Source organism: Bubalus kerabau, chromosome 3 (assembly GCF_029407905.1).
Source record: "Bubalus kerabau isolate K-KA32 ecotype Philippines breed swamp buffalo chromosome 3, PCC_UOA_SB_1v2, whole genome shotgun sequence".
Lineage (NCBI taxonomy): Eukaryota > Metazoa > Chordata > Mammalia > Artiodactyla > Bovidae > Bubalus > Bubalus kerabau.
The window spans coordinates 173592902-173617460 of record NC_073626.1 but is presented as its reverse complement, the minus strand read 5'-3'; the positions used below and the strand labels follow the sequence as shown (position 1 = coordinate 173617460).

At 46.3% G+C, this 24559-nt stretch overlaps 1 protein-coding gene and 1 long non-coding RNA gene across 2 annotated transcripts; one reads left to right on the top strand and one right to left on the bottom strand.

Moving 5' to 3' along the window:
- Positions 1 to 148: 148 nt before the first annotated feature.
- On the bottom strand, positions 149 to 24273 carry COPS7B (COP9 signalosome subunit 7B). Its single transcript, XM_055573735.1, has 7 exons — positions 24022 to 24273; positions 22143 to 22320; positions 18216 to 18291; positions 14649 to 14737; positions 12516 to 12718; positions 9329 to 9434; positions 149 to 1890 (listed from the first exon to the last, which is right to left on the bottom strand). The coding sequence occupies exons 2-7, from the start codon at positions 22302 to 22304 to the stop codon at positions 1732 to 1734; spliced, it is 795 nt and encodes a 264-aa protein (XP_055429710.1). The 5' UTR covers positions 22305 to 22320; positions 24022 to 24273; the 3' UTR covers positions 149 to 1731.
- Positions 14104 to 20887, top strand: LOC129646874 (uncharacterized). The gene is made up of 3 exons (XR_008712207.1): positions 14104 to 14237; positions 14530 to 14676; positions 20750 to 20887. It is a non-coding gene; the product is annotated as an uncharacterized LOC129646874 (long non-coding RNA).
- Positions 24274 to 24559: the final 286 nt, after the last annotated feature.

Genomic DNA, 24559 nt, shown 5'->3' with positions numbered 1-24559 from the left:
GGTATTTTTGAGAAATACTATATTTCCAAAAATATCCCCAAAATGTGTTCCACTAAAAATTACCAAAAAGGACTGGATGCTGAGATGAGTGTGGGAACCGACTTCCTCCCCCAGGCCTTCTCTTAACAATGAACTTCCAGTGAGGATATGGGATGCAGGATGTGCCAGATTTATTTAACAACAGAACCTCCTTTCCACAGAGCATCTACCAAAGGGTTTCATGAAACATACTTTGGGAATTAAACCCTCCAGCTGAGCATGTAATATGGGGACATGGATTATAAGAAAGGAAACAAGAACACTTTGTTAACATTCAGTCAATGGTAGGCAGCTGCTGGACATTTTGGAAAAAGGAGAAATCTGTTTTTTACCATGGCACTGACACAGTATCACCTGTTCCCTGAACCCCCTAATTCCAGCCCCTCGAGATCCACCAGCTATGCAACCCCACATTTTACAGTCACATACATTAAATCTACGTTTATTTTTTGTTCTAAAATGTGCTTTTTCTCTCTTTAATATTAGCCCAGGACCTCCACCTCCCCTTAAAAAAAAAGCCAACAAACACCACCACACGCACACATACACACACACCACCCTCCAACCAGGTGAAAATCCCCGGCGATTAGTCTATAACAAATATTGACACGAGGGGGAAAAAAGGCATGTTGAAATGTATTAGAATCAGAACCTGTACAAAAAAAAAAAAAAATTAAAATATAACCTGAAACTGTTCAAGTTCAGAAAGGCTACTAGTCAAGTCCTTTTCTCTTGCCAGGAGAATGCCATCATCAGAGGGCTCTGGGTCACCAGCCAGGGAGGGTGGGAAGAAAGAAACAGAAGCAGCAACAAATCCTTCACCAGAGGGGCCACGACACACCATCCCCACCACGGATGCAGCCGGGAGGAATTAAAGACCTCGGGAGAGCGAATGTTGGCAGACAGCCTCCGTGGGCAGCCGGGGCCTTCACACCAAAGGCCAGTCTGAGTAGTCAAAAGGCAGCAGGGAGCGAAGCCAGCAGAGAACACCAAGCCAGAAGAGACTTCTGCCACCCAGCAGACCCATGGTAACCCAGCACTGGTGCTCAGATACCAGGGGTAAAGACAGCCCAGTGCTCCCAGCTAATTAGAGATTGGAGCTGGGCATTAAGAGGCTGAAAACCCGCAGGTTTAGTAAACACAGCCCAGCGTCGGCATCCCTCCATGGCCTGAATGGAGCTGCCAACAAGGGGTAAGGCAGGAGAGGGAAAAAGAAGCATTTTGATACCTGGCTACTAGAGAGCGCCCACACCTCTGTGGGTACTGTGTACAAGGGGCTGGAGAAGGCAGGCACCCCCCTCACTCAGAGAGCACCCATCCCTGTGGGCCGGTTAAAGCTGCTTCCGGCTTATGAACAGCCTGACAAAATGACACGAAGCAAAAGGAAAACTGGGAGACAAGCCCTTAGACAGAGAAGAGAACCTCCTGGAGGGAAGCTGGGCAGTGTCGGCCCTGTTGGGATGGCATCCGTGGAGCCCCTGAGTCTGAAGGGAGCAACTGGGGACAGGGGCGGTGGGTTGGTGGGGAGGGACTTAACGGTTCTTCTGGAACAGTACCAACGAGGGGGGAGGCGCTGGTGAGGGGACGGGCAGGTCTGGAACTCACAGAAGGTGGAGAGGGGAGGAAGCAGGCCCTCGGTGTCCCCTCCCCACCTGACCCAGGCCTGGTGAGTGCCAGCTGCCCCAGCCTGCCCTAGTGGCGGCTGGAGACCAGACCTTTCACTTTGGACATCTTCTTAGTGGGCTGCCTCTGCTCGGCGTGAGGGGGACACTCTCGTTCCGCCAACTGCTGTTCCATCTCCTGAGCCGAGGAGGACGCAGTAGCTTTGAGGGTCTTCTTAATGTTGGTAACCTGGAGGGAGACAGAGAATTGGCGTGCTCAGCCCGTACGTGCCAGAAACTCACAAGTTGCTCCTGCAACAACGGGGGCCACTCAGCGAAGAAACCAGAGCCCTCTGCAAGACCTGAGATTATCTTCAGAAACCCACGCAAGGGGAGAATGAGCAGGGGCTACTCAGAGAAGATATGTGGAAGTGAGTCGAGCAGAAAAGCGGAATGAATGATGCTTTCTTGGTTGAAAACGGGAAACAAGCCAAGTGGTAGTGGACCATTTGGCAAAAAGGTACAACAGAGCAGGTGAAAGAAAGCACTAACTAAAATGGCCACAGAAAAAGAAAGGGTGACACGAGATGCTTTACTCAGCTGACTGCTGTTCAGGTATGAAACCGCAGACTACTTTCACAAGAACTTTGGAATACAATTGCATGAGCCTTTATTTCGGCTTTCCTGGTGGCTCTGATGGTAAAGAATCAGCCTGCAATGCAGGAGACCTGGGTTCAATTCCTGGGTTGGGAAGATCCCCTGGAGAAGGGAATGGCAACCCACTCCAGTATTCTTGCCTGGAGAATTCCATGGACACAGCAGCCTGGTGTGCTGCATTCCGTGGGGTCACAAAGAACACGACTGAGCAACTAATATTTTCTTTCTTGAATAAGCAACTAGAAGGTAAACTTCAGCCAACTAAATGACCAATGACAAAAAATGTAGTCAAAGAAAAATGAAATCACAGTACTGTTTTCAGACCTTTCTTAACGGATATTTAAGCACCTCCTCCTGAACATATCCTATACAGTAACATGGATGTACTGTTCTATGAATGTTCTGCTAAGTTGCTTCGGTCGTGTCCAACTCTGTGCAACCCCGTAGACAGCAGCCCACCAGGCTCCCCTGTCCCTGGGATTCTCCAGGCAAGAACACTGGAGTGGGTTGCCATTTCCTTCTCCAATGAATGTTCTACCATTTCTTAATTAGTTCCTAGCTTGCTTTCCACTTACATATGGTGCTTCAATGAACAGCCTTTGCATACCTTTGTGAACACCTGTGGAGCTTTCCAGATCAAAGGGTTTACACATTTTACTTTAGTAACTACTGCTATACTGCCTTCTGAAACATGACTGTACCAACTTGTCCTACAAACTATGTGCTCCTATGCCCATATCATACACATTTCCCAACGCCAGTTCTAAAGGATCATTCACACCTTTGCCCTTCAGCTAGCTGAGAATAATAATAAAGGGAAGAAAAACAGAAGAGGAAATATCAACTTTTCCCCCCAATCATTAGAAGGAAGAAAGAGAAGAAGGCTGGTGCAGAGAAAGGTGTATGCTTGTTGGTAAGAGAGTAAGCAGCTTCCCCTGTTTGGTGGCTTCTGTGTTCTCTGGGAAGAAGCCCTGGTTTCTTATAGAACAAGAAGGGAGCTATTACTGTCAACACTTCTCAACAGGCAGAGTATCAGGAGCTTGAGTAAGAGACAGTCCAAATGCAGAAAGGAAAGCAACATAAAAATTAGCTTCCTGGAGGAGAGCTGTCATGTGCAGAATGGGCCTGGACTAGACTGCAGGTCATTTTGTTTTTTGTTGTTCTGAGATGTAGGAACAGCCACGCCTCAACACTGCTGTCCCCTCAGTCATCTCAATGGCATTGCTAAGAGGAGCATCAACAGAGGACTGTGGACGGGGACAGTGGACACGGAGGGCCACCGAATCCAAGGCTGGGTGCATCCGGTGTCGGCCAGGCCCAGACATGCCATCTCAGGACCCCAGGCATCCCACCTTCCCGGGCTCACTGCTGCTCTGTTATCTCCTGTTCAGGAGAGTTACCTGGTGAGGTAGTGAGCGAAGAATGTGAAGCAAGTGGACAGCCTGCCACTCTTTCTCTCACTTCAAGGAGTATTTGATGGCCATGGAGGAGAGATTAAGAAATGTGACTTCTCAGTTATCACTGCTTTATAAAACAACACTCCAAGTGCCTATTTAATACCACTTCAGTTTCTTATAGAAACTATCTCCCAATAAGCTGATATTTTGGGTGCTCAGTGACACTGGCATGCCACATGAAGAAATGAGACCTACCTCAAGGACAAATCTGGCTTGTTCTCCATTTCTGACATGCCACTCAAGACCTTGTACCATCCTTCCCTTCGCAACACATGCCCCCCATTCGAGCCACAGCAAGTCCCCAGCCGCACACACGGGAGCAGTCATTTCCCTCTACCTGGCTACCTGTCCTGCACACCCTGTCATTCCAGCCTGGGCAAGCCCCCTCCTTCACTAGCCCCCTCCAACCCCACCTCTTCCACAAACCCACCCTGACCACTCGCCCAGGCTGTCTCCCCTCAATCACACTGCCTGGCAGCGCCGCTCACTGTCAGATGGCGGCCTCCTACGTGCTATGTCTCCTCTGTTTCAGGGGTTCACATCTAGCTTCCTACAGTGAGACTACACGCTGACAAAGCTGAGCCCTCCACAGTCGGGTAAACAAACCTAGGTGAAAAGAGGACTTCCTGAAGAAACGAGGCCCTTTATCCTCACAAGGCCTCAGTTGGATGGGGTGGGGGTGGGGGTGGGGTCATGACATGGTTCACAGTGGGTCGTTATGCATATACCATGCTCAATCAGTTTGACTGTTGGCATTTAAAACACACGGAACTTACAAAGGAGACTGCTGAGCCAGTTACAGACTCTCAGAGTTGAAGGGGAGAGTCAACCAGCTTTCTGTAATAACTCCCCAGGTCTAACCATAGACACCTCCTTTTAGAACCCAAGACTGGCCACTCAGGCAGGTCCGTCAATTAAGCCTGTCTCAGCTCCATGGAATAATCCTGAGAAGTCTAACTCTGCCTTCACAGAGCCACTCTTGAAACAATGATTGATATCCTGCAGGCTGGTCCTCTTTGGCCTCAATGTCGTGCTGCCTTCTAATTTTCTTCCTTGAGCAGTCTGGCTTGCAGGCCAGAACCATCCCATTACCCCAGATGACCTAGAGTTTGTCAGGTCCCTCAGATTATGAGCGCCAGGAATTCTCACATGGGACTGCACCTGCTGACACAATCACAGCCTAATTCTACTAGAGACTTTAGATACTCAGGTGAAAGGGGAATCGAGACAGCTCCAGGGCAGGAAAACACCTTTGAGCTGTGGGGCCGAGCAAAGGCAGACAATATGAGTAGAGCTCATAGTGGGGAAAGGGCCACACAGAAAAAGGAGACCAGGGAGACGGCAAGAAGCCTCTCAGGAGGCACGGGAAGCACACACTAACAGCCAACGTGCTCAAGGTCTGTCACTAACTCAGCTTCTGGAGGATTTTCCATATTGAAAGAAAAGAGTGTACTTTGTCCAGTTATGCTGTATTACCTACCTGACTGGAAAATGGCTTATCTTGTAAACGCAGCAGGAGCTATATATTGACGTTCCACAGAACATCAGACTTATAAGCACATTCAAATATGAAGAATACATTCCAAAATCAAGTATAAGTGATGAGGTACTTTGTGGAGGTGACCAATACCTCCCTCCAGAGCATTTGCTCGGAGATGACAAACAGTTCGTGACATCACTGCTTTATCTCCTGCAGGTATGCTGGCATTGTGACTAATTAGTTTGTGTTATTTCTGTGAAAGACTAAAACGAGAGAATATTCTTAGGCAGTTTGCATGGGGCTGACTTCACTAAGAGGGAAAGCTCTTAAAGCTAACAGCCACCAGAAGTTTGCTGTTATAAGATTTGAGGGGAAAAAAAACATGGAGGAGAAGGAAATGGCAACCCACTCCAGTGTTCTTGCCTGGAAGAGTCCCAGGGACGGCAGAGCGTGGTGGGCTGCAGTCTATGGGGTTGCACAGAGTCGGACACAGCTGAAGCGACTTAGCAGCAGCATTTAATAACATGGAGTTTGAAAGTAGACCTGGTAGGTCTATCTTGAGCAACCACTTTCCCTTTTTTAAAAAACTTCCTGTTGGAGGATTTAGTAAGCTATGTTACTGGAACTCTGAGCAGTTATTTTAATTCCTTAGCAGCCTAAGATACCAGTGACATGCAAGCCCCCATGTAAGATTTCTATGTATCTTGTATATATTTCAAGTGGGATAAATATAAAATATGTACCTACTCCTATTCCTTTTCTTTTAAAAATTGTATCAAAACGCAAAAAAAAAAAAAAAAAAAAAAAAAAACATGGAAGTTTTCCCCTCTGAGAACACCAATCTAACTTAAAAATAAATAAAGATCAACTTAGCTGAGAAGATGACTAAAAAAGTTAAGAGTAACAGAAGCATAAATACAAGCAGAATAGAACAAAATTACAACTTGGTGGTAGATCTGTTTTCAAGTCAACAAATACTTAGTGAGCTACATGTAGCAGCCAGGTCATGCATTTAGAAAAACTGACAAGGCTCTGGGCTTTGATCACGCTCCCACTCTTTTCAGAGTTGTCTGCTCTACATTTCCTAGAAGAGTATCAAATTAGTGAAAAGTGAAAGTGTTAGTTGCTCCGTCATGTCCAACTCTTTGCGACCCCATGGACTGTGGCCCGCCAGGCTCCTCTGTCCATAGGATATTTCCCAAGCAAGAATACTAGAGAGGGCTTCCATGCCCTTTTCCACGGTATCCTCTCGGCCCAGGGATCAAACCCAGGTCTCCTGCATTACAAGCAGATTCTTCACTGTCTGAGCCACCAGGAAAGACCAAATTAGAAGGCTGCCTTAATTGGTAGTGGAGGTGACCTTGGTTATTGTTGTCGCTGTTCAATTGCTAAGTTGTGTCTAATTCTTTGTGACCCCATGGACTGCAGCACACCAGGCTTCCCTGTCCTCTGCTGCTGCTGCTGCTAAGTTGCTAAAATTGTGTCCGACTCTGTGCGACCCCATAGACGGCAGCCCACCAGGCTCTGCTGTCCCTGGGATTCTCCAGGCAAGAACACTGGAATGGATTGCCTTTTCCTTCTCCAAAGCGTGAAAGGTGAAAGGGAAGTCGCTCAGTCGTGTCCAACTCTTAGCGACCCCATGGACTGCAGCCCACCAGGCTCCTCCGTCCATGGGATTTTCCAGGCAAGAGTCCTCTGCTGCTACTGTTAAGTCACTTCAGTCGTGTCCGACTCTGTGCGACCCCATAGACGGCAGCCCACTAGGCTCCTCTGTCCCTGGAATTCTCCAGGCAAGAATCCAGGCAAGTGGGTTGCCATTTCCTTCTCCCAAGAGTCCTCTAGTTGGCTCAAATTTCTTTCTCTTGCACTTAAGCAAGCCCTTACTGCCACCTGGTGGCAGCATCAGGCCCTGCCAGCTGGAGCAGCTGTGTTTCCAGTAGCGGACTGCTGACAGCCAAGTCCACACGTGCTGGCTCTCTCGTTTAATAACCGTACTTTAAGGAGTCCACACTGTTGTCTAAGAACTGGTCGGGCTTCCACATTAGGCAATCAGTGCCTTCTTTCATGAGATGCCATTTATTATGGAAATAAACTGGAGCCATTCAAAGTTCTACAACTAGTTATCATTCATTTTGGCAAACCACCACAATCAAGCCCACCACCTGACACACAATTAGCAGCAGTCCAATCACCCTGGTTCGATTCTTGAGTTGGGAAGATCTGCTGGAGAAGGGATAGGCTACCCACTCCAGTATTCTTGGGCTTCCCTTGTGGCTCAGCTGGTAAAGAATCGCCTGCAAGGAGGGAGGGGAGTTCAGGATGGGAAACACGTGTATACCTGTGGCGGATTCATGTTGATGTATGGCAAAACCAATACAATATTGTAAAGTAATTGACCTCCAATTAGAATAAATAAATTTATATTTAAAAAAAACCAACAAAGAATCGCCTGCAATGCAGGAGACCTGGATTCAATCCCTGGGTTGGGAAGATCCCCTGGAGAAGGGAAAGGCTATCCACTCCAGTATTCTGGCCTGGAGAATTCCATGGCCTGTATCACAGGGTCACAAAGAGTCGGACACGATTCAGTGACTTTCACTTCACTTCACTCCAACCACACTGGGGCAGCCGGCAGCTATCAGGCTCCTCCTGGGCGACCAACCAGGTTAAAGAGTGTTTCAGGTGATCCCAAGTCAAGTGAGCGTTCTGCCTCTAAATCTCCTACTTCCGGGGTCTGATTTACAGGGAAGAGTCAGTGAAGAGGAGAGAGAGGTCAGTGAAGAGGAGAGAGGCTAGCCTTTCCTACTTCGCTCAGACATCAATCCCAGGTCAAAGAAGAAACTACAATCTTCAACAGGGGATCAGAGAGCTCACTAGAGAAGCAGCAGGCTTACTTTCCTAATTGTATCTGTCTTTGATTAATGCTAAATTAAATATAGATCACACTTCTCCTGCAAGAAGTAGGGTTAAAAATTTACAACAGGTGGAACATTCCCAAAGTAGGTGTGCCTGTGTAGTATACATGGGTGTTTGTGCACATAAAATAAATTCTCTCTGGTTTGTGAAAAGCAGACTTCAGCAGTTCACTGAAACAGGGTGTGCCTGAAATATACAACAATCATTTGAGCACTTATTATGCGTAAGGCACGGGGCAAAGAGCTGATCTTACAAAGATCAGGTTTTAATTTAAATAAGACACAGGTTTTATTTTTAAGAAATACATACAACAGAGTAGGGGAAGTCTTCAAATTTCACAAATCCCCCTATGAAAGGCATGACTACCTATTTCTTATGTTCCTTACCTCTAACTCTGGGTTCTAGTCTGCCATACTCAAGGACACCTGACTTTTAAAATTCATTAAATATCATTAATGCCTCAAGCTCCATCATACCAGAACAGAACTTTCAGTGCTAAAATTCTGATCTTCAGGGCTCCAAACAAATTGGGAGATGACTCCCACGGGTGTCCAGGCTACAGTCTCACAAACGCCCATTCACTCCAGGGCTGGAGCCTGCATCTCCCCAGAGGCTAAAGGTGTTCTGAATAACCAGGTGTCTAATACCACAATCACACACTTTTACCTTCACTTGTGTTTCATCCATCGAATTTTTTCCCTTTCTTCCTTGTTCAGGATAAAACATATGATGCATTTTCAAAGGTTATGACAAACACGCACAGATTAGAGAAGAATAAAACGAACACGGTGTACCCACCACACAGCCGAGGAGCAGAGCAGCATTAGGCCTGGATGCCAGGTGCCTCCGCCCAGCCTCACCCCCCCATCCACCCAGCCTAGTAACCATCAACCTTCCATCCACCCTGAAGGCCATCCCCAGACTCGTTTCTTGTGCTCTGCAGCTGCAAAGTGTGTGTGAGCTGAGCAATTACAACATGCTGGTCTCCAAGCCCACTCACCCTCTGGCGACCGGGAATCAGAAAGGAGACGGAGAGCACCAAGCCCAGGGATGGGTCACACTGTCCTCTACCTGAGCACCTTGCCCAGGGCCCGCTCGTGAGCACTTCATCTACGCCAAGATTCACGAGACAAGGAACAGGGATACCTGGGAGTGGGGACAGACACCCCCTGCCTTACCTCGGCCTCTACTTGCTGCTGAGTTCGGCTGTGGTTCTCCTTGTACTGGTTGGCTCTCAGAACTTGCTGCTCGATGCCCAGCAGGACTGCCTCGCAGCCATCACACCTACACAGGAGAGAACCAGCCCTGAGCTGCAGAGAAGCCTGGGAGTCCACCAGTCTCCCAAATCTCCCTCCCCAACTCCATAGATGCTTGCTGGAACATTCCGTCTGCAGGGGCTCATACCCCTTCAATCCTGCCATAGGACAGGTTGTTACTAAATACATAAGACAAGGCATATAAAAACAAACACAGAGGATATGGAGCGGTTTCCTAAGAGTTTATTTTTGACCACGGCATGCAGAATACAAGATCTCAGTTCCCCAACCAGGGATCAAACCCGCGCCCCCAGCAGTGGGAACACGGAGTCTTAACCACAGGACCACCAAGGAAGTCCCTGGCGTGGTTTCTTAGAATACAGCTTCAATTTCCAACCTCTGTGTCCCACGGGAAAGTGGCACAGACCATGCAATTAAAGGAATTAGGAGAGACTGCACAGGTGGCAATGATTGATCAGTTTTCTCATCAGAAAAAATTATTTTCTAAAAGCATTCTATTTTGAAGATTGCCCTTTTTCTTAGAAGTGTGTTACTTCCTGGTTGCCACCCACCTCCTCATTATTTCATTTTCCACACTTTTTATTTTGAAAATTTTAAAATGTAAAAAAAAGCAGTTGGGAGAAGGAAATGGCAACCCACTCGAGTATTCTTGCCTGGAGAATCCCATAGACAGAGGAGCCTGGCAGGCTACAGTCCATGGGGTCGCAAGAGCCGGACACGACTTAGTACACTATCTCACCCCAGAGATCCTGCCACATATACCACAAAAACCAAACATCCCCCAGTGACCTTGGCCCCACTGTTCCAATCACTCCCAGGTGGGAATTCAGGCACATGTCCACAGAGGTCACAGACAACATACATACGGTTCTGTTATGTCCCATATATTACCCTTTCATGTCCCAAGGAAGACATTTTCTCTTAGAGATTTTCATTTAGTGTATCTTTAAAAAATCTTGTGTTAAACTTGCCTCCATCTTTTTCTTGGATAAGGACAACCCAGAAATGACCCTTTTGTGTCTGTGATGTTGCCATTCACAGCTTTTCTTGATAGGCCTAGTACAATCTTGAGAACAGGGCTGCTGTATGCTGAATGTCAGACGGTAGCTCTTAGCTTTGCCTATCTTAGGGAGTTATGCTGTGCATTTTTTATTGGTGTACCATGTTTGATTTGTCCCTAATACCTTTGAAGTTTTTCTTAGAAATGAAATAATGCAACCTGAACTTATTAAAATACATTTTAAGCCTTAAAAATAAAGAACAGTTGAAGCTGTAGTACAGTAAATACCCACCTCCCCTCCATTTCAGAGTCAGCAGTTGTGAACATTCTGCCATACCTGTGGAACCACTCTACATACCAGCTTTGTTTCAAATCTGATTCCAATGCCTAAAAACAAGAGGTAAGAATTCGTAGACACCCTGGGATGGGAGCTAGGAGAGCCCTGAGTGCAAATACGTGGACGCCAGATGTTGGAGGTGAAAACTGTGTCAGTCATCTCAAAGACAGAAACAGACAGCCAACTTCAGCAGGACTAGATACCGAAAGCTTCTCTTCCAGACCATGTTCATGTTAGGGGTATTTTATAAGTTTCTTTCCCATCTATTCTGACTTAACAGTTTTACAATCTTTTGAAAGCTCCTGTATGTGTCACATGTTGTAAAGGGAAAATGTATGGAGTCACACCTAGGACAGAACCTGGGGTGAAGTATGGGCAGCAACAGCCTGGGGGTCTGACAGGAGCTGCAGCGAGGGAAGCCTCTACAAGGTCAAAGCTGGGCTGTACCTCCCCGATATACACCTCTTGCGGCTAAGCCGGAGAGTCAGTCTGTTTAAAGACAGTTTTCACCCCCACCCCCACCCCTTGCCCAAAGCCTACCTGCCCTGTTTCATGATCTCAAACATGACATGAGCCCACCTGCAACTGTACTCTTCTCACCTCCAACTATACTCTCATCCTGGCCCTCCTTCACAACTCGGTTTTTAATAACTATAACAAATTCTTGTAGAATGTGCAACAGCTTTCACAAGCATCCAATTCCATTAAAATAGCGTATGTGCAAATGTCCCACTCCTTTTTATATACCAGAATACAGTTATCAAATATTCTATACCTGAGTCTATGTCCCAATTTAGAATAACCCATTCCTTGTCTTCAATATCCCTCATGGGGTTTTACAACAATGGCACCCCACTCCAGCACTCTTGCCTGGAAAATCCCATGGACGGAGGAGCCTGGTAGGCTGCAATCCATGGGGTGGCTGAGTCGGACACGACTGAGCGACTTCATTTCACTTTTCACTTTCATGAATTGGAGAAGGCAATGGCAACCCACTCCAGTGTTCTTGCCTAGAAAATCCCAGGGACAGGGGAGCCTGGTGGGCTGCCGTCTATGGGGTTGCACAGAGTCGGACACAATTTTAGCAACTTAGCAGCAGCAGCAGCCCAATGTTACTGATACTGAATATGGTTCTCTTAGCCACAAAATCTTACTGACACAAATTCCCCAGCTTGGTTGAAGGCTGAGGGTGAGTCTGTGAAGCAATAGGATCAGTGTCAGGCTTAAAAGACTCTACCTACCAACCCTGGGCATTTCACAGCCTACTGCTAAATAGCCCCCAGTTGCACAGGACAAGAACAATTTTACAACTATGACATTAGGCAGCCTGAAGTGATTCTTGCTGTCACACAGATATGGTCACAAATGCAGCTCACACCCTGCTTGCTATCCCAAGGTCCCAGCACCCAGGCAGCCCCCGCTGATACCTGAAGACCACATTTCCCCAAACAGAAGCCCAAAGGCCAGGCTACATATCCCCTTCCTAAAGGCGGGCGGCAGTGGGCAGTTGGCTTCCCTGGTGGCTCAGTGGTCAAGAATCCGCCTGCAGTGCAGGAGATGTGGGTTTGAGCCCTGGGTCGGGAAAATCCCCCGGAGAAGGAAATGGCAACCCACTCTAGGATTCTCACCTGGGAAATCCCATGGACAGAGGAGCCTGGCAGGCTACAGCCCTTGGGGTCACGAAAGAGTCAGACACAACCTAGCGACTAAACAACAACAAAGGTGGGGGCGCCCCCTTCTTGGAGCCTCACCATTCATGCAAGGTCTTGACAATATTATTGATATCTTTCTTTCGGATGTCACGGCCAATGCAGAAATCCACTTCCAGCAGCTGGTTTCGCTGGTCCAGCTTGCCCTGGATGATGTCAGTGTAGACTGCCTCGATGATGAGGTCCTCCAGTTCCCGGAGGTTCCGCATCTCCAGGTCCTTCAGCAGCACGGAGTAAGGGATACACTGTGGAGAAGGTATGCATCATACTTACAAAACCACTGGTAAACATTCAAGAAAATTCAAGTTATTACCCAGATAGCCAACGTCTGCCTCAGGGCTTTGGGAAGTGCGGTCCAGTGGTAATTATTAACATTTACAGTGCGGTGAGATCTGGGCTTCTCCAGTGGCTCAGCTAGTAAAGAATCTGCCTGCAATGCAGGAGGTCTGGGTTCCAATCCTGGGTTGGGAAGATCCCCTAAAGAGGGGAAAGGCTACCCACTCCAGTAATTCTGGTCTAGAGAATTCCATGGACTGTATAGTCCATGGGGTCACAAAGAATTGGACACAACTGAGTGACTTTCACTCATGGCAACAAGAGATGGATAAAAGAGCTGTGAGACCGGTGGGATCCAAACCAGACCCACAGTATCTAGGAATGCATTCTCCTCCATCCTCTGCCTAGTGGACGTTGCTCACGTTTCAGCTGAGAAGAGAGAAATACTCAGTATCTGGCACTGTGCTGCCTTCTGGAAGCTTGCAGAATTTGTGTAACATGCTAGGTCATCAAAAAACTCCAAACAATCTCAGACACCAGAGAGACAAACTGGCTGCTTGCCCAGCAGGGCACAAATTTTAAAAACTTACAGGCTAACACACCCACCTACAGGTGGCCACTGGGTACTGCCAGCTCAGGGGTCATCCTGAAATTTACATTTGCTTTCTTAGTCTCTTACCCAACAAAGTCAACTCCCCAATAGTAGTCCTGTAATGGGCTGTACCAAAATTCTGCATGACTCCAAGGAAAATGGATATTTAAATACCCAGTTTTCTGCAATTCCTCTGACACATCACTATTTGCTTGAAAATTAACAGAGCAATCAAATCTGCAGAAACAGACAGGAGAAGATGTATGCAGAGAATATGACAAACCTACCTGAGGGGTGTTCTACGACTTAAGGTCTGAAATCCAGAGTTGGTACATGGGCTTACAATGAGAGGTTGCAAAAATGAGGTAAAGAGTCACTACTACTCTTTGCTATACTTGAGAAGTCCATGACCAGGACAAAAGGAAAAAAAAAGTTCAGGTCCTCATTTCCTAACAAATGAGGCCTCCCACCTGTAATGCCCAGCTGAGAATCAGAAATCTGTGATTAGACCAGATAAAATAATATTAATAAGTGAAAACAACAATCCAAGAACAAATATACATCTTTCTGGCTCAATCACAGAGGGAAAATGCAAAAAGCAAACTTTTTCAAAGGCACATCTTCATGAAAACTTAAGACATTTAGGTTAGGATTGAGCAGAGAGCCAAAAACCAACTATAAATTGACTGAACCTGGATCTTCTTTGTTAATGGCTATGGGCAGATGGTTGCATGTCACCTAAACTGAGTGGGGCAAAGAACTCAGAGATACAGTGGAGTGGTATTTTACAGGAGGTTAGGGTCAGAAGTTAGCATATAAGGCAAAAAATTCCAATTAGTATATTCAACCTTGAAAATCCCCAGAGGAAGGCAGCCTATTAAAAAATCGACCTCTCAGTAAGTCCAACATACAGGTTATTCCTCCAGCACAGAACAGTTCACTGTGTATTGAGTAACAGCTGAAGTGGTTAACTTGCCTTGAGATGCCTTGCTGTTTGAAAAATCTGCATCTTGAAACAGGAGTCTCCTTTAAGCATGGCAAATGCTTGAGCACGTGGGGTGCCACGGCATGCCAGAGCTGAGACCTGCTGATTCACATCACTCCTGGGCATACTTTTCCTAAATGGAATCGTGAGTAATTATCTACACTATTTTAACTGCTATCTTATTCTCTTTTGTCCTTTGCCAGGCAAATTTTATGCATTTATGATGCAACTCTACCGTGTGCAGCTGGGAGTTTCCACACTGATGCCAACGAGACACCTGCCTCGAGGTGAGGAAGAAGACAGGAAAGGGCTGGGGCCATACCTTCATCCTTGACGCCAAGCTCACGATGGTAAGGTGTTTCAGCTTGTTCTGCTGAGCTGTGCTCAGTTCTGGCAGGCTCTCCTTGTTGGCTGCTCAGTCCCACCCACCACAAAAATCAAGACACAAAACAAAATCAGGATTTCTTCATGGAATAAGCACACAAACTCCCCACATCAAACCTACTACTGAATCACTGTCATGACTCGGCACTTACTCATGAGGCAAATGTTCCATAAGCGCCTCCTGTCTTCACTCAAAGACCATGTGCTTCCAAAGAAGAAAAAAACTGAATCTCTACACCTAAGAAGCTGGGTCTCCTAAGAAGCCAGGCATGACTGCACAAAATGATATGAAAATTATCTTAATGAAATACTATTTTCAATGTCTTCCCAGAGTACCTGTTATGTGCAATGCACTATCTTAAGTGATTCAAGGGGAATAAGATGGGCCTTATCAGGGCTGCTGCACTCCACAACTCCAGGAGCACCAACCACCACCCAGAGTTGGGCAACTCAATGGCCCTGGACTTGTCCTCAGTTGTCATCTGACATTACAACAGCTACAAATGCAAGAGAACTACCAGGAAAAAGGTACAAGTTACCAGAAAACGACAAGACGGTGAGAAGAAGAAAGGGAAAAAGACAGCGCACAAGTGAGTGCAATCACACTGCGGAGATAGGAGAGAAAAAGAAAAAAAGGTGGAGCTTCAGATGACTGTGGAAGGACGGGCACAATGTGAGCAATGGCAATAATGAAAACAACTGCGATGGCAGCAGCCAAGGCAACAGACGGCAAGTTGTACTTAGTGCAAGTGCACACACAGATCCACACGCACACACACACAACCAGGGAGTCCTCACAACCACCCCACAAATCAGATTCCAAATGTCTTCGGGTCCTTACTCATAATTCTAGATTCCAATTGGTGAATCCAAACTGCCTTTTTTTCCCCTTGAGCACCCTGCTGAAATTCACGTGATGGCAATTCCTGACCTAAACCGAGTTAGGCTTTTTAATCCCATTTGTTGTGAACAGTCATTTGTTTTGCTGCAAAACTTGAATGCGTTTGACTACTGGTTTTGCACACATCTCTCAAGAGTGTTACATAAAAAAGTATATGCATCATACAACTTTTTAAAATCATATAACCTTTTTAGAATCCCTGAAATTCTAAATGATGAAACATCCAGCCCAAGAAGTGCAAATAAAGGATTGTGGACCTTTTTATTACTCCCCTCTGACAGATGAGGGGACTGAGGTACAGAAGATCACTTAATTTGCCAAAGGACACACAACTGGTGGAAGGGGAGACAGAGTATAAAAGCCAAGAATCCTGGTTCCAGAGTCTGTAAAATGCTGCTCTCTAGTGAGGACGGAAACAAAGGATTCACTCACTGGAACAAAGTGAAGGTCAGAAAAGCCTAGCAAGTGGCAAACTGTCCAGTGTGATGGCAGCACAGAGTTAAGTAGAAGTGACCAGGGAGAAAGAAAGTGAGAGAAAAGAGCAGTCAGGGCTACCACAGTGAAGACCTTGAGTCATACCACTGAAATAAACTGCCAGGTCTATGTCATACCACTAAAATAAACTAGGAAAGCCAGACAAAAACGGCTTGAGTGGAATATGAGTTAGTGTATGGACATGCATGTACCTCATTCCTGACAGTTACAATGACGATGCTGTACAATAACTTACAATGACTCAAATGATATAGAAAAGAGAACTGGGTAAGTAGATTATGGAGTATTAGATTATAGAATATTAAAAATGACTATAAAGACATATAGTAAAGTAATGCTCAAAATTCTCCAAGCCAGGCTTCAGCAATATGTGAACCGTGAACTTCCTGATGTTCAAGCTGGTTTTAGAAAAGGCAGAGGAACCAGAGATCAAATTGCCAACATCCACTGGATCATGGAAAAAGCAAGAGAGTTCCAGAAAAACATCTATTTCTGCTGTGTGGATCACAATAAACTGTGGAAAATTCTGAAAGAGATGGGAATACCAGACCTCCTGACCTGCCTCTTGAGAAATCTGTATGCAGGCCAGGAAGCAACAGTTAGAACTGGACATGGAACAACAGACTGGTTTCAAATAGGAAAAGGAGTTCGTCAAGGCTGTATATTGTCACCCTGCTTATTTAACTTATATGCAGAGTACATCATGAGAAACGCTGGACTGGAAGAAACAGAAGCTGGAATCAAGATTGCCAGGAGAAATATCAATAACCTCAGATATGCAGGTGACACCACCCTTATGGCAGAAAGTGAAGAGGAACTCAAAAGCCTCTTGATGAAAGTGAAAGTGGAGAGTGAAAAGTTGGCTTAAAGCTCAACATTCAGAAAACGAAGATCATGGCATCCGGTCCCACCACTTCATGGGAAATAGATGGGGAAAGAGTGGAAACAGTGGCAGACTTAATTTTTTTGGGCTCCAAAATCACTGCAGATGGTGACTGCAGCCATGAAATTAAAAGACGCTTACTCCTTGGAAGGAAAGTTATGACCAACCTAGATAGCATATTCAAAAGCAGAGACATTACTTTGCCAAGAAAGGTCCATCTAGTCAAGGTTATGGTTTTTCCTGTGGTCATGTATGGATGTGAGAATTGGACTGTGAAGAAGGCTGAGCCCCGAAGAATTGATGCTTTGGAACTGTGGTGCTGGAGAAGGCTCTTGAGAGTCCCTTGGACTGTAAGGAGATCCAACCAGTCCATTCTGAAGGAGATCAGCCCTGGGATTTCTTTGGAAGGAATGATGCTAAAGCTGAAACTCCAGTACTTTGGCCACCTCATGCGAAGAACTGACTCATTGGAAAAGACTCTGATTGATGCTGGGAGGGATTAGGGGCAGGAGGAGAAGGGGACGACAGAGGATGAGATGGCTGGATGGCATCACTGACTCGATGGACGTGAGTCTGAGTGAACTCCGGGAGTTGGTGATGGACAGGGAAGCCTGGCGTGCTGCGATTCATGGGGTCGCAAAGAGTCGGACACGACTGAGTGACTGATCTGATCTGATAAAGGCGTAAAACATGGATAAATGCCTATGAAATAAGTGAATAAAGCCAGATATAAAATTGTATACATAATCTAATTACACCTACAGAAATCATAAGCACAAGAGAGGAAAAAGTCCAGGACCATAAAACGAACAGTGGTTATGGGTGGTACAACTACAAGTGACTTTTTTCCCTATTTTCCAAACCTTCTTCAATATGGTGATGGTATTTAGATAATATTTAACACTTAAAGACTTTCCAAATGGTATTCTGACATTTCACAACACTCTAAGTGCTCTACCAATACCAGTCCTCAAGAACCTCATCTGAAAAAAAACAAGGGCTGTATTTATGGATGAGCATAAACACAGTCCCCTTTAACCCACTGGGAAACAAAAGGAGGGAACCAAGGTCATCATGGGATGTCACCTACAGAGCACAGTGAGATGAGCAACAGCCAGGTAAGTGCCCACCCCATTATACCCCAGACCTCAGTGAGCCTCGGGAAGACAACACATCCAGGCAGAGTAACATAGTGGAGAGAAGTCTGGAGGATGTTACCAACTCACCTACATAATCGGGGTATGTTCCATAGGCAAACAGATTCAGCAACTGCAAGTAAGCAGCATTGGCTCCTTCTGCAAGCTGAGGAGGGAAAAAAGGAAACCGTTCACAGAGTGAGCTGTCTACCCATCACTGCAGCATTCGAGCAGAGGGCAGGTGATCACAGGCCTCAGTTCTGTACTGTGTTATTGCTTGGTCCCTGAGATCCCTTCCAACTCTGATTCTTTGGGAAAAAATAAATAAGGTTATTAAGGGCCCATATTTAAATTCTCTCTCTCAGGAATACACACTTTACACTCTACCCAGCTTGCCCAAGGAACTACTTTTGTCACATAGATGCGCATACATGCACACAAAGCAATTAAGCACTGGGAGCAAGTGGAATTTTCTCAGCGTTCCCCACCATTGAAACAAGGACTGGAGTACCTTTGTCAACATCCCAGCTTGATGGGTACAGGGTAACTCACCCTTAATCCAAACTGAAAGAAGTACAGGGGTGGCTCCAAGTTTCAAGGCCTACAAGTGGACTATGAATGCCAGAGATTAGCAAAGCCTAAGATTCGACAGCACAGCCCAGCTGGGACAGGAAACCAGGCTATCCGTCAGCCCCAAACAAAACTGTTCATTAAAATTACCTGCTCCTCACTAATTGGAGAAGGCAATGGCACCCCACTCCAGTACTCTTGCCTGGAAAATCCCATGGATGGAGGAGCCTGGTAGGCTGCAATCCATGGGGTCGCTAAGAGTCGGACACGACTGAGCGACTTCCCTTTCACTTTTCACTTTCATGCATTGGAGAAGGAAATGGCAACCCACTCCAGTGTTCTTGCCTGGAGAATCCCAGGGACAGGGGAGCCTAGTGGGCTGCCGTCTATGGGGTCGCACAGAGTCAGACATGACTGAAGCGACTTAGCAGCAGCAGCAGCAGCTCCTCGCTAATACTAACTGCGGAAAAAAAAGGCAAGTGGTCCTGCTCTGCTGAGAGCTGCTCTGCTCTGCTCTGCTGCCAGTCACCATAACTGTGTGCTTTCCCTACTCACAAATATGACCTGTTACTCTCCCAATTTACCAAACTCAGGAAAGTCTAAACAGAAACCAAGTGGCATTCTGTGGACACCGATAATAATACCACTCAACTTTAAAAGGTTCCGAAAACTACATCTGTAATTTCTGACCACTGGAAGGCAACTAGCTTATTCCCAGCTCATAAATGGAAAAAAAATCAACTGTGGGAAGATAAAGGTGTTCTGCTGAGCATGCCAATGAGAACTCTGGCATCCTAATACCCTGGGCCTACCTTCTCAGATTATCGAGAATCTCCTGAGGTCCTGAATCAGAAGTGGATGAGACCATCAAATCTAGCCCCTACTTTTCAGACAGACAATTTCAAAACTAGCCATAAAAGACTATTTTCTCTAGGACAGACACTCCAAAATTTCTCCCACTGGCCCAAATCAGTAACATCTTTCTGACTTTAATTTGCATCCATCTCCTCTTACCCAAACTTCCATAAAAAACAACTACTTGTTTATATTCATTCAGGCTTTTCACAAACCTGAAGAAACAAATTACTCCTGGCCATCTCTTCTTTTGAAAGATGATGACCTATCAAGCCACAAAAAGACACGGTGGAAATTTAAATGCAATATTACTAAGTGAAAGAAGCCAATCTGAAAAGGCTACATATATATGTTTCCAACTATATGACATTCTGGGAAAAGTAAAAACATCAATGGTTGTCAGGGATTACAGGGGAGGAAGAGAATCTTGGGGGCAGTGAAACGCTCTCCCTGATACTGTAATGGTGGATACTTGTCATCAAACACTTCTCTAAATCCATGGCTTCCCAGGTGGTGCCATGGTAAAGAATCCACCTGCCAATGGAGGGGACACAAGAGACATGGGTTCAATCCCTAGGTCAGGAAGATCCCCTGGAGGAGGGCATGACAACCCACTCCAGTATTCTTGCCTGGGAAATCCCATGGACAGAGAAGCCTGATGGGCTATAGTCCATGGGGTCTCAAAGAGTCAGACACGACTGAGCACACACACACACACACACACACACACACACACACAGAACCCATGGACTGCACAACACCAAGTGTGAACTCTAACAGAAACTCTGGTCTCTGGGTGATGATCATGCATCAGTGACATTCCACACTGGTGGAGGACATTGGTAATGGGGCAGGCCATGCATGCATGAGAGCAAGGGATATGTTAGAACTCTCTGCACCTCCCTCTCAACTTTGCTGTAAATCTAAAACTGATCTAAAACAATTAAGTCTTAAAAAAAAAAAAAGAAGAACTCAAATTTTCTTAAATTTTCCTCACAGGATTCCTTTTCTATCTCTGGTAATTAAATTTTTACTGAAAGTCTATGGTGTGTCAGGGTACATAAGAAGCTCTAAGAAAACAACAGTGGGCAGAACAGACCTTACCCTCAGAGAGCTTACAGTCCAGCAAGCCAGTCTGATGTTAAATAAAAATTTACAATTAAAAAAAAAGTGGGTCTTTCTGTTTTCAACTGTTGCAGGGACAGGAACTGATGCCACACCCATACATCTGCACGGGATGATCCAGCGGAACTGCTTGAGCTTCTTAATCAAGAGGAATGAGCACATGTACAATGCAAGTCCAGTAACCTGAAGACCCAACTCCTTTTGCTACAATGGGCTGACTCACAGCAGGGCTATAAGCATGAAGCCAGCAGCCAACGGCAAAGGCATGTGTCCTACTGTCATGAACTGAAGAACTGGCCAGCAAAAGTCAGTCACCCCACTTACGTGGACCACCATCGACAAGAAAGCCCGGGCAACTCTAAGTGGCATCATGCACCTGATCCTCAAGAACAAGGACCACCCAGACCTGCACATGGCAGCCTTCAGCAGAGCAGGAGTGACCCTGGGCAACCAGGAAAGAGCTCTGACAGTGTAGAGGAAGCCAGCCTTCCACTCCAAGAGCTCCGGGTGTAATAAAGTATGTAATACAATAAAGTATGTAATAAAGATGTCACCAGACTTTTAAATCAATCAACATAAAAGCATCAATCAATAAATATGAAAATATCCTAGGTGGAAAGCAGAGGTGGAAAAGTATGAGATCCTTTACAGCTCTGTTGCACCTGGTTATTCACATTTTTAAGATACAACAACCAAAGGTGATACCCAAGGTTTTAATAACCACTACCAAACAAGCAAGCAAACAAAGCAAAAAGGACTACTTCCCAGCTTTTCATGTCATATTGTTTTTACACATCTTTAGCACTCAACTGCCCTTTTCACAGAAATAAAATATTCTTTATCCATGCCCATCTCATGCTCAATAACAAATACTTCCTGCTATGTATGTGCCTGACCAATCTTCAATGTCCATATTTACACCGGAGGCTTTTTGTCCCTAAGAATGACTGGAACTATCAGTAACATCATTCATGCTGATACTATACTTTTCTAATTTATCAGGTTCAACTGGATTTTTCCCCTATCTTTCAAATTACTACCACTTCCCTGGTGACTCAGACAGTAAAGAATCTGCCTGCAGTGCAGGAGACCTGGGTTCGATCCCTGGGTCAGGAAGATCCCTTGGCAAAGGGAATGGCAACCCACTCTAGTATTCTTGCCTGGAGAATTCCATGGACAGAGGAGCCTAGCAGGCTACAGTCCACGGGGTCACAAAAAGTCGGACACAACTGAGCAACTAACACTACTTACTAATCTCAATTTACTCCAAATTCAGATGAAAATCCTGACCAGAAGGAGCCCAGAATTTCATCCCCACTCACTTCCCCTACCTTACCAATTTCCATCCCTTGCTCAAAAATAGCACCTTACAGGTCCACAATGCTTCAGCACCAATAATCCCTGGAAGCCTGGAGAATCTTGGGAAGGTTTAAAACAAAGAAGATATTGTCTGAAAACTGCCCTTACCTCCTGCACGTTGGCCAGCTCCAGCAGTTCTCCAAAGACATATACTCCAGGAGCCTCCAAAACTTGGCTTATGAGAGCAGTGAGGGCTGAACCACTGGTACCTTTGGCTAGTAAGATAAACTGTTCCAGGAGGTTACTTGAGGGCTTCTGTTCACCTGCCATTCTCTGGCCTTGAGATCTGTCCAAAAGAAAAGCGTTTCAGTCATTCTTCCTCCTCCTTTGCAAAATCTATGCTTATTTCATGCTGGATCAGACATCAGAATAGTTTTGCAGTATTCAAAAAGAAAAAACAGGTCCTGAGTCCAGATCTCACTTTGTGACATGGTAGGGTCTAACCTGGAGTTACAGGGATTTGGTCCTTATTCTGAGGTTTGAAACATTTAATAATAGCCATTTTATTCCATCTGACCCTTCCCCAAAGGCAGCACCTTCGAAGCCCTTAAACCTAACCAGGACCTGAAGAAACACACAGGAGTATCTCAGTAGCTGTCTTATATTCACTTCATTTTTAGACTCTGGTTAAGAAGCAGAGAATCTTGTCAAAACACAGAGACATCAGATGTAAGCAAAAGCCAATCAGTTATAGCTTCCATTGTGTCATTAGAATCCCACCTATAACCAGATACAGATAAGGAAAAATAAAAGGCAGACAAGAAAGACGATGCATTTAATTAACAAAATCACTGACTGAATAGAAAAGGGGAGAGGAGGATCATCTTGAAAGATAAAGAGCAACATATTCAAACTAAGAAAATACATGCACACATGCTCTTTAAGTCCATGTGGAAAATCCCTTTATTTGGCCTCCTACTGGTATGTGACATTTCACAAAATACGACTTCAGAATTTGTAGAAAACCTCCAGAAAACAATAAAAAGATTTGAGGAAACAATGAAGATACAGTATAGCCATCCTGAAGACATTAGGACAGGAGGGTTCCTCGATTGTAAAATCTACTGACTACAAGCTGAGTGTATGTGAACATACACACACTGTATATCTACTCTACAGGAATCCTACATAAGAAAAGATTACTTCTCTAAGAATGATATATCCTGGGCAGTGTGACAAAATGAAGGAGTAGTAGAGGGAAGAAGAGAACAAACCGAAAAAGGATAGCTTGGTGCAAGAGAAACTAAGTTTTCCTTTGGAGGCAGGCACCAAGAGCTGCAGTCCTTTCATAGTATTACAGGAACAAGTATGTCGTTTCACCAGGGTTACTTAAGAAGGTCTTGTTGGAAACAGAAAAAAATGAAGTGCTAAATAAAAGGAATAAAGGTTGCTAAGGGAAGGGGAAACTGGAGGGAGAAGAGGAGAGGGTATGAGGGAGATGTCGGGGGAAGGTGATGTGTTCGGAGAGGAAAAAACAAAAACCTCCCTTCCAAGTGGAGATGTGTGAGGACACTAAAAGATAGGGGATGGAGAAGGTGTAAAAACATGGACACAACTTCGGTCCCTCAAAAAAAAATCTCGGCCTAAAAAGCAAACCCCGTGGGGGCAAAGAGATAATAAGGAGGCGCTGATAACCGCTTTCCTCTGGAGTGGGAGGGCCCAAGGAGGCGGCTAGGAACTCAAGGGAGAATTCCCGTCCTGCGGGGGGCGCTATTTTCATGGGCCGCAGAGGGGCAAAGTCGCAGCCTTTGCGGGTGGGGAAGCGAGAGCAAGCACGGTGCGGACGCTGAGGGTTGCGGGCTGAGGTGGGCTTTCGGGCGGTCGGCGTGTAGCGCGCAGGGCCGCGGGTGCAGGGTAAGGAGCGGAGGGGCGCGCTCCGGGGCGGGGGCGGGGCGGTGTAGCCGCGAGCTTTTCCCACGGCTGGCGCTAGGCCTGACTGCCCAGCCGCGACTGGCGCGCCGGGCCCCACCCTGTCGCCGGCCCCTACCTGTCCTCGGCCGCCTCTCTGTCCTCTCGGTCGCTGGCTTGGCCTCCCGGCGCCTGCCCGCAGGTTGTCAAGCGTCCATGATCGGCCCGGCGTCCGACGCTTTTCTGCCTCCGCCGACCCGTTGCCCTTGCGGCTCCCCCGGAAGCCTCCCGCCGCTGCACTCGAGTTCCGCCCACACTCGGTTCCTCTGTCGCGTTCGCAGCCTCGGAGCTCCAGTGAGGCCTCCACCAGAGAAAGGGGGTCCGAGCAGGCTGGGGTGGGGGTCCTGAGGAGAGGAATGCAGCCTAGGCAGGACTGGGGGCCCAAACCATTGCCATCAGCAGCTTTGAGCCCTAAATCCATTCTCCCTGCAGAACTGTGGCTACCCATGGGGTACAGAGCATCTTTGCGCCGAATGCTGTACACCGTCTGGTCGAATTCTTAAAACAACTCCAGGCCTGTAACATTATTCCCATTTTTTCAGATCCAAAGGCCAGTGTGTCGAAGTCTGCTTTGAAACCCAGGCTCTCTGAAGCCAAAGACCATGTTCTTCGCCTCT

Coding starts and splice junctions, on each gene's coding strand:
- COPS7B (XM_055573735.1), bottom strand. CDS start 22,304: ATGGCAGGTGAACAGAAGCCCTCAAGTAACCTCCTGGAACAGTTTATC. Junction 9,435..12,515: donor GTCAAGACCTTGCATGAATG/GTGAGGCTCCAA, acceptor TCTCCTGTGTAG/GTGTGATGGCTGCGAGGCAG. Junction 1,891..9,328: donor AGCAGCAAGTAGAGGCCGAG/GTAAGGCAGGGG, acceptor GTCTCCCTCCAG/GTTACCAACATTAAGAAGAC.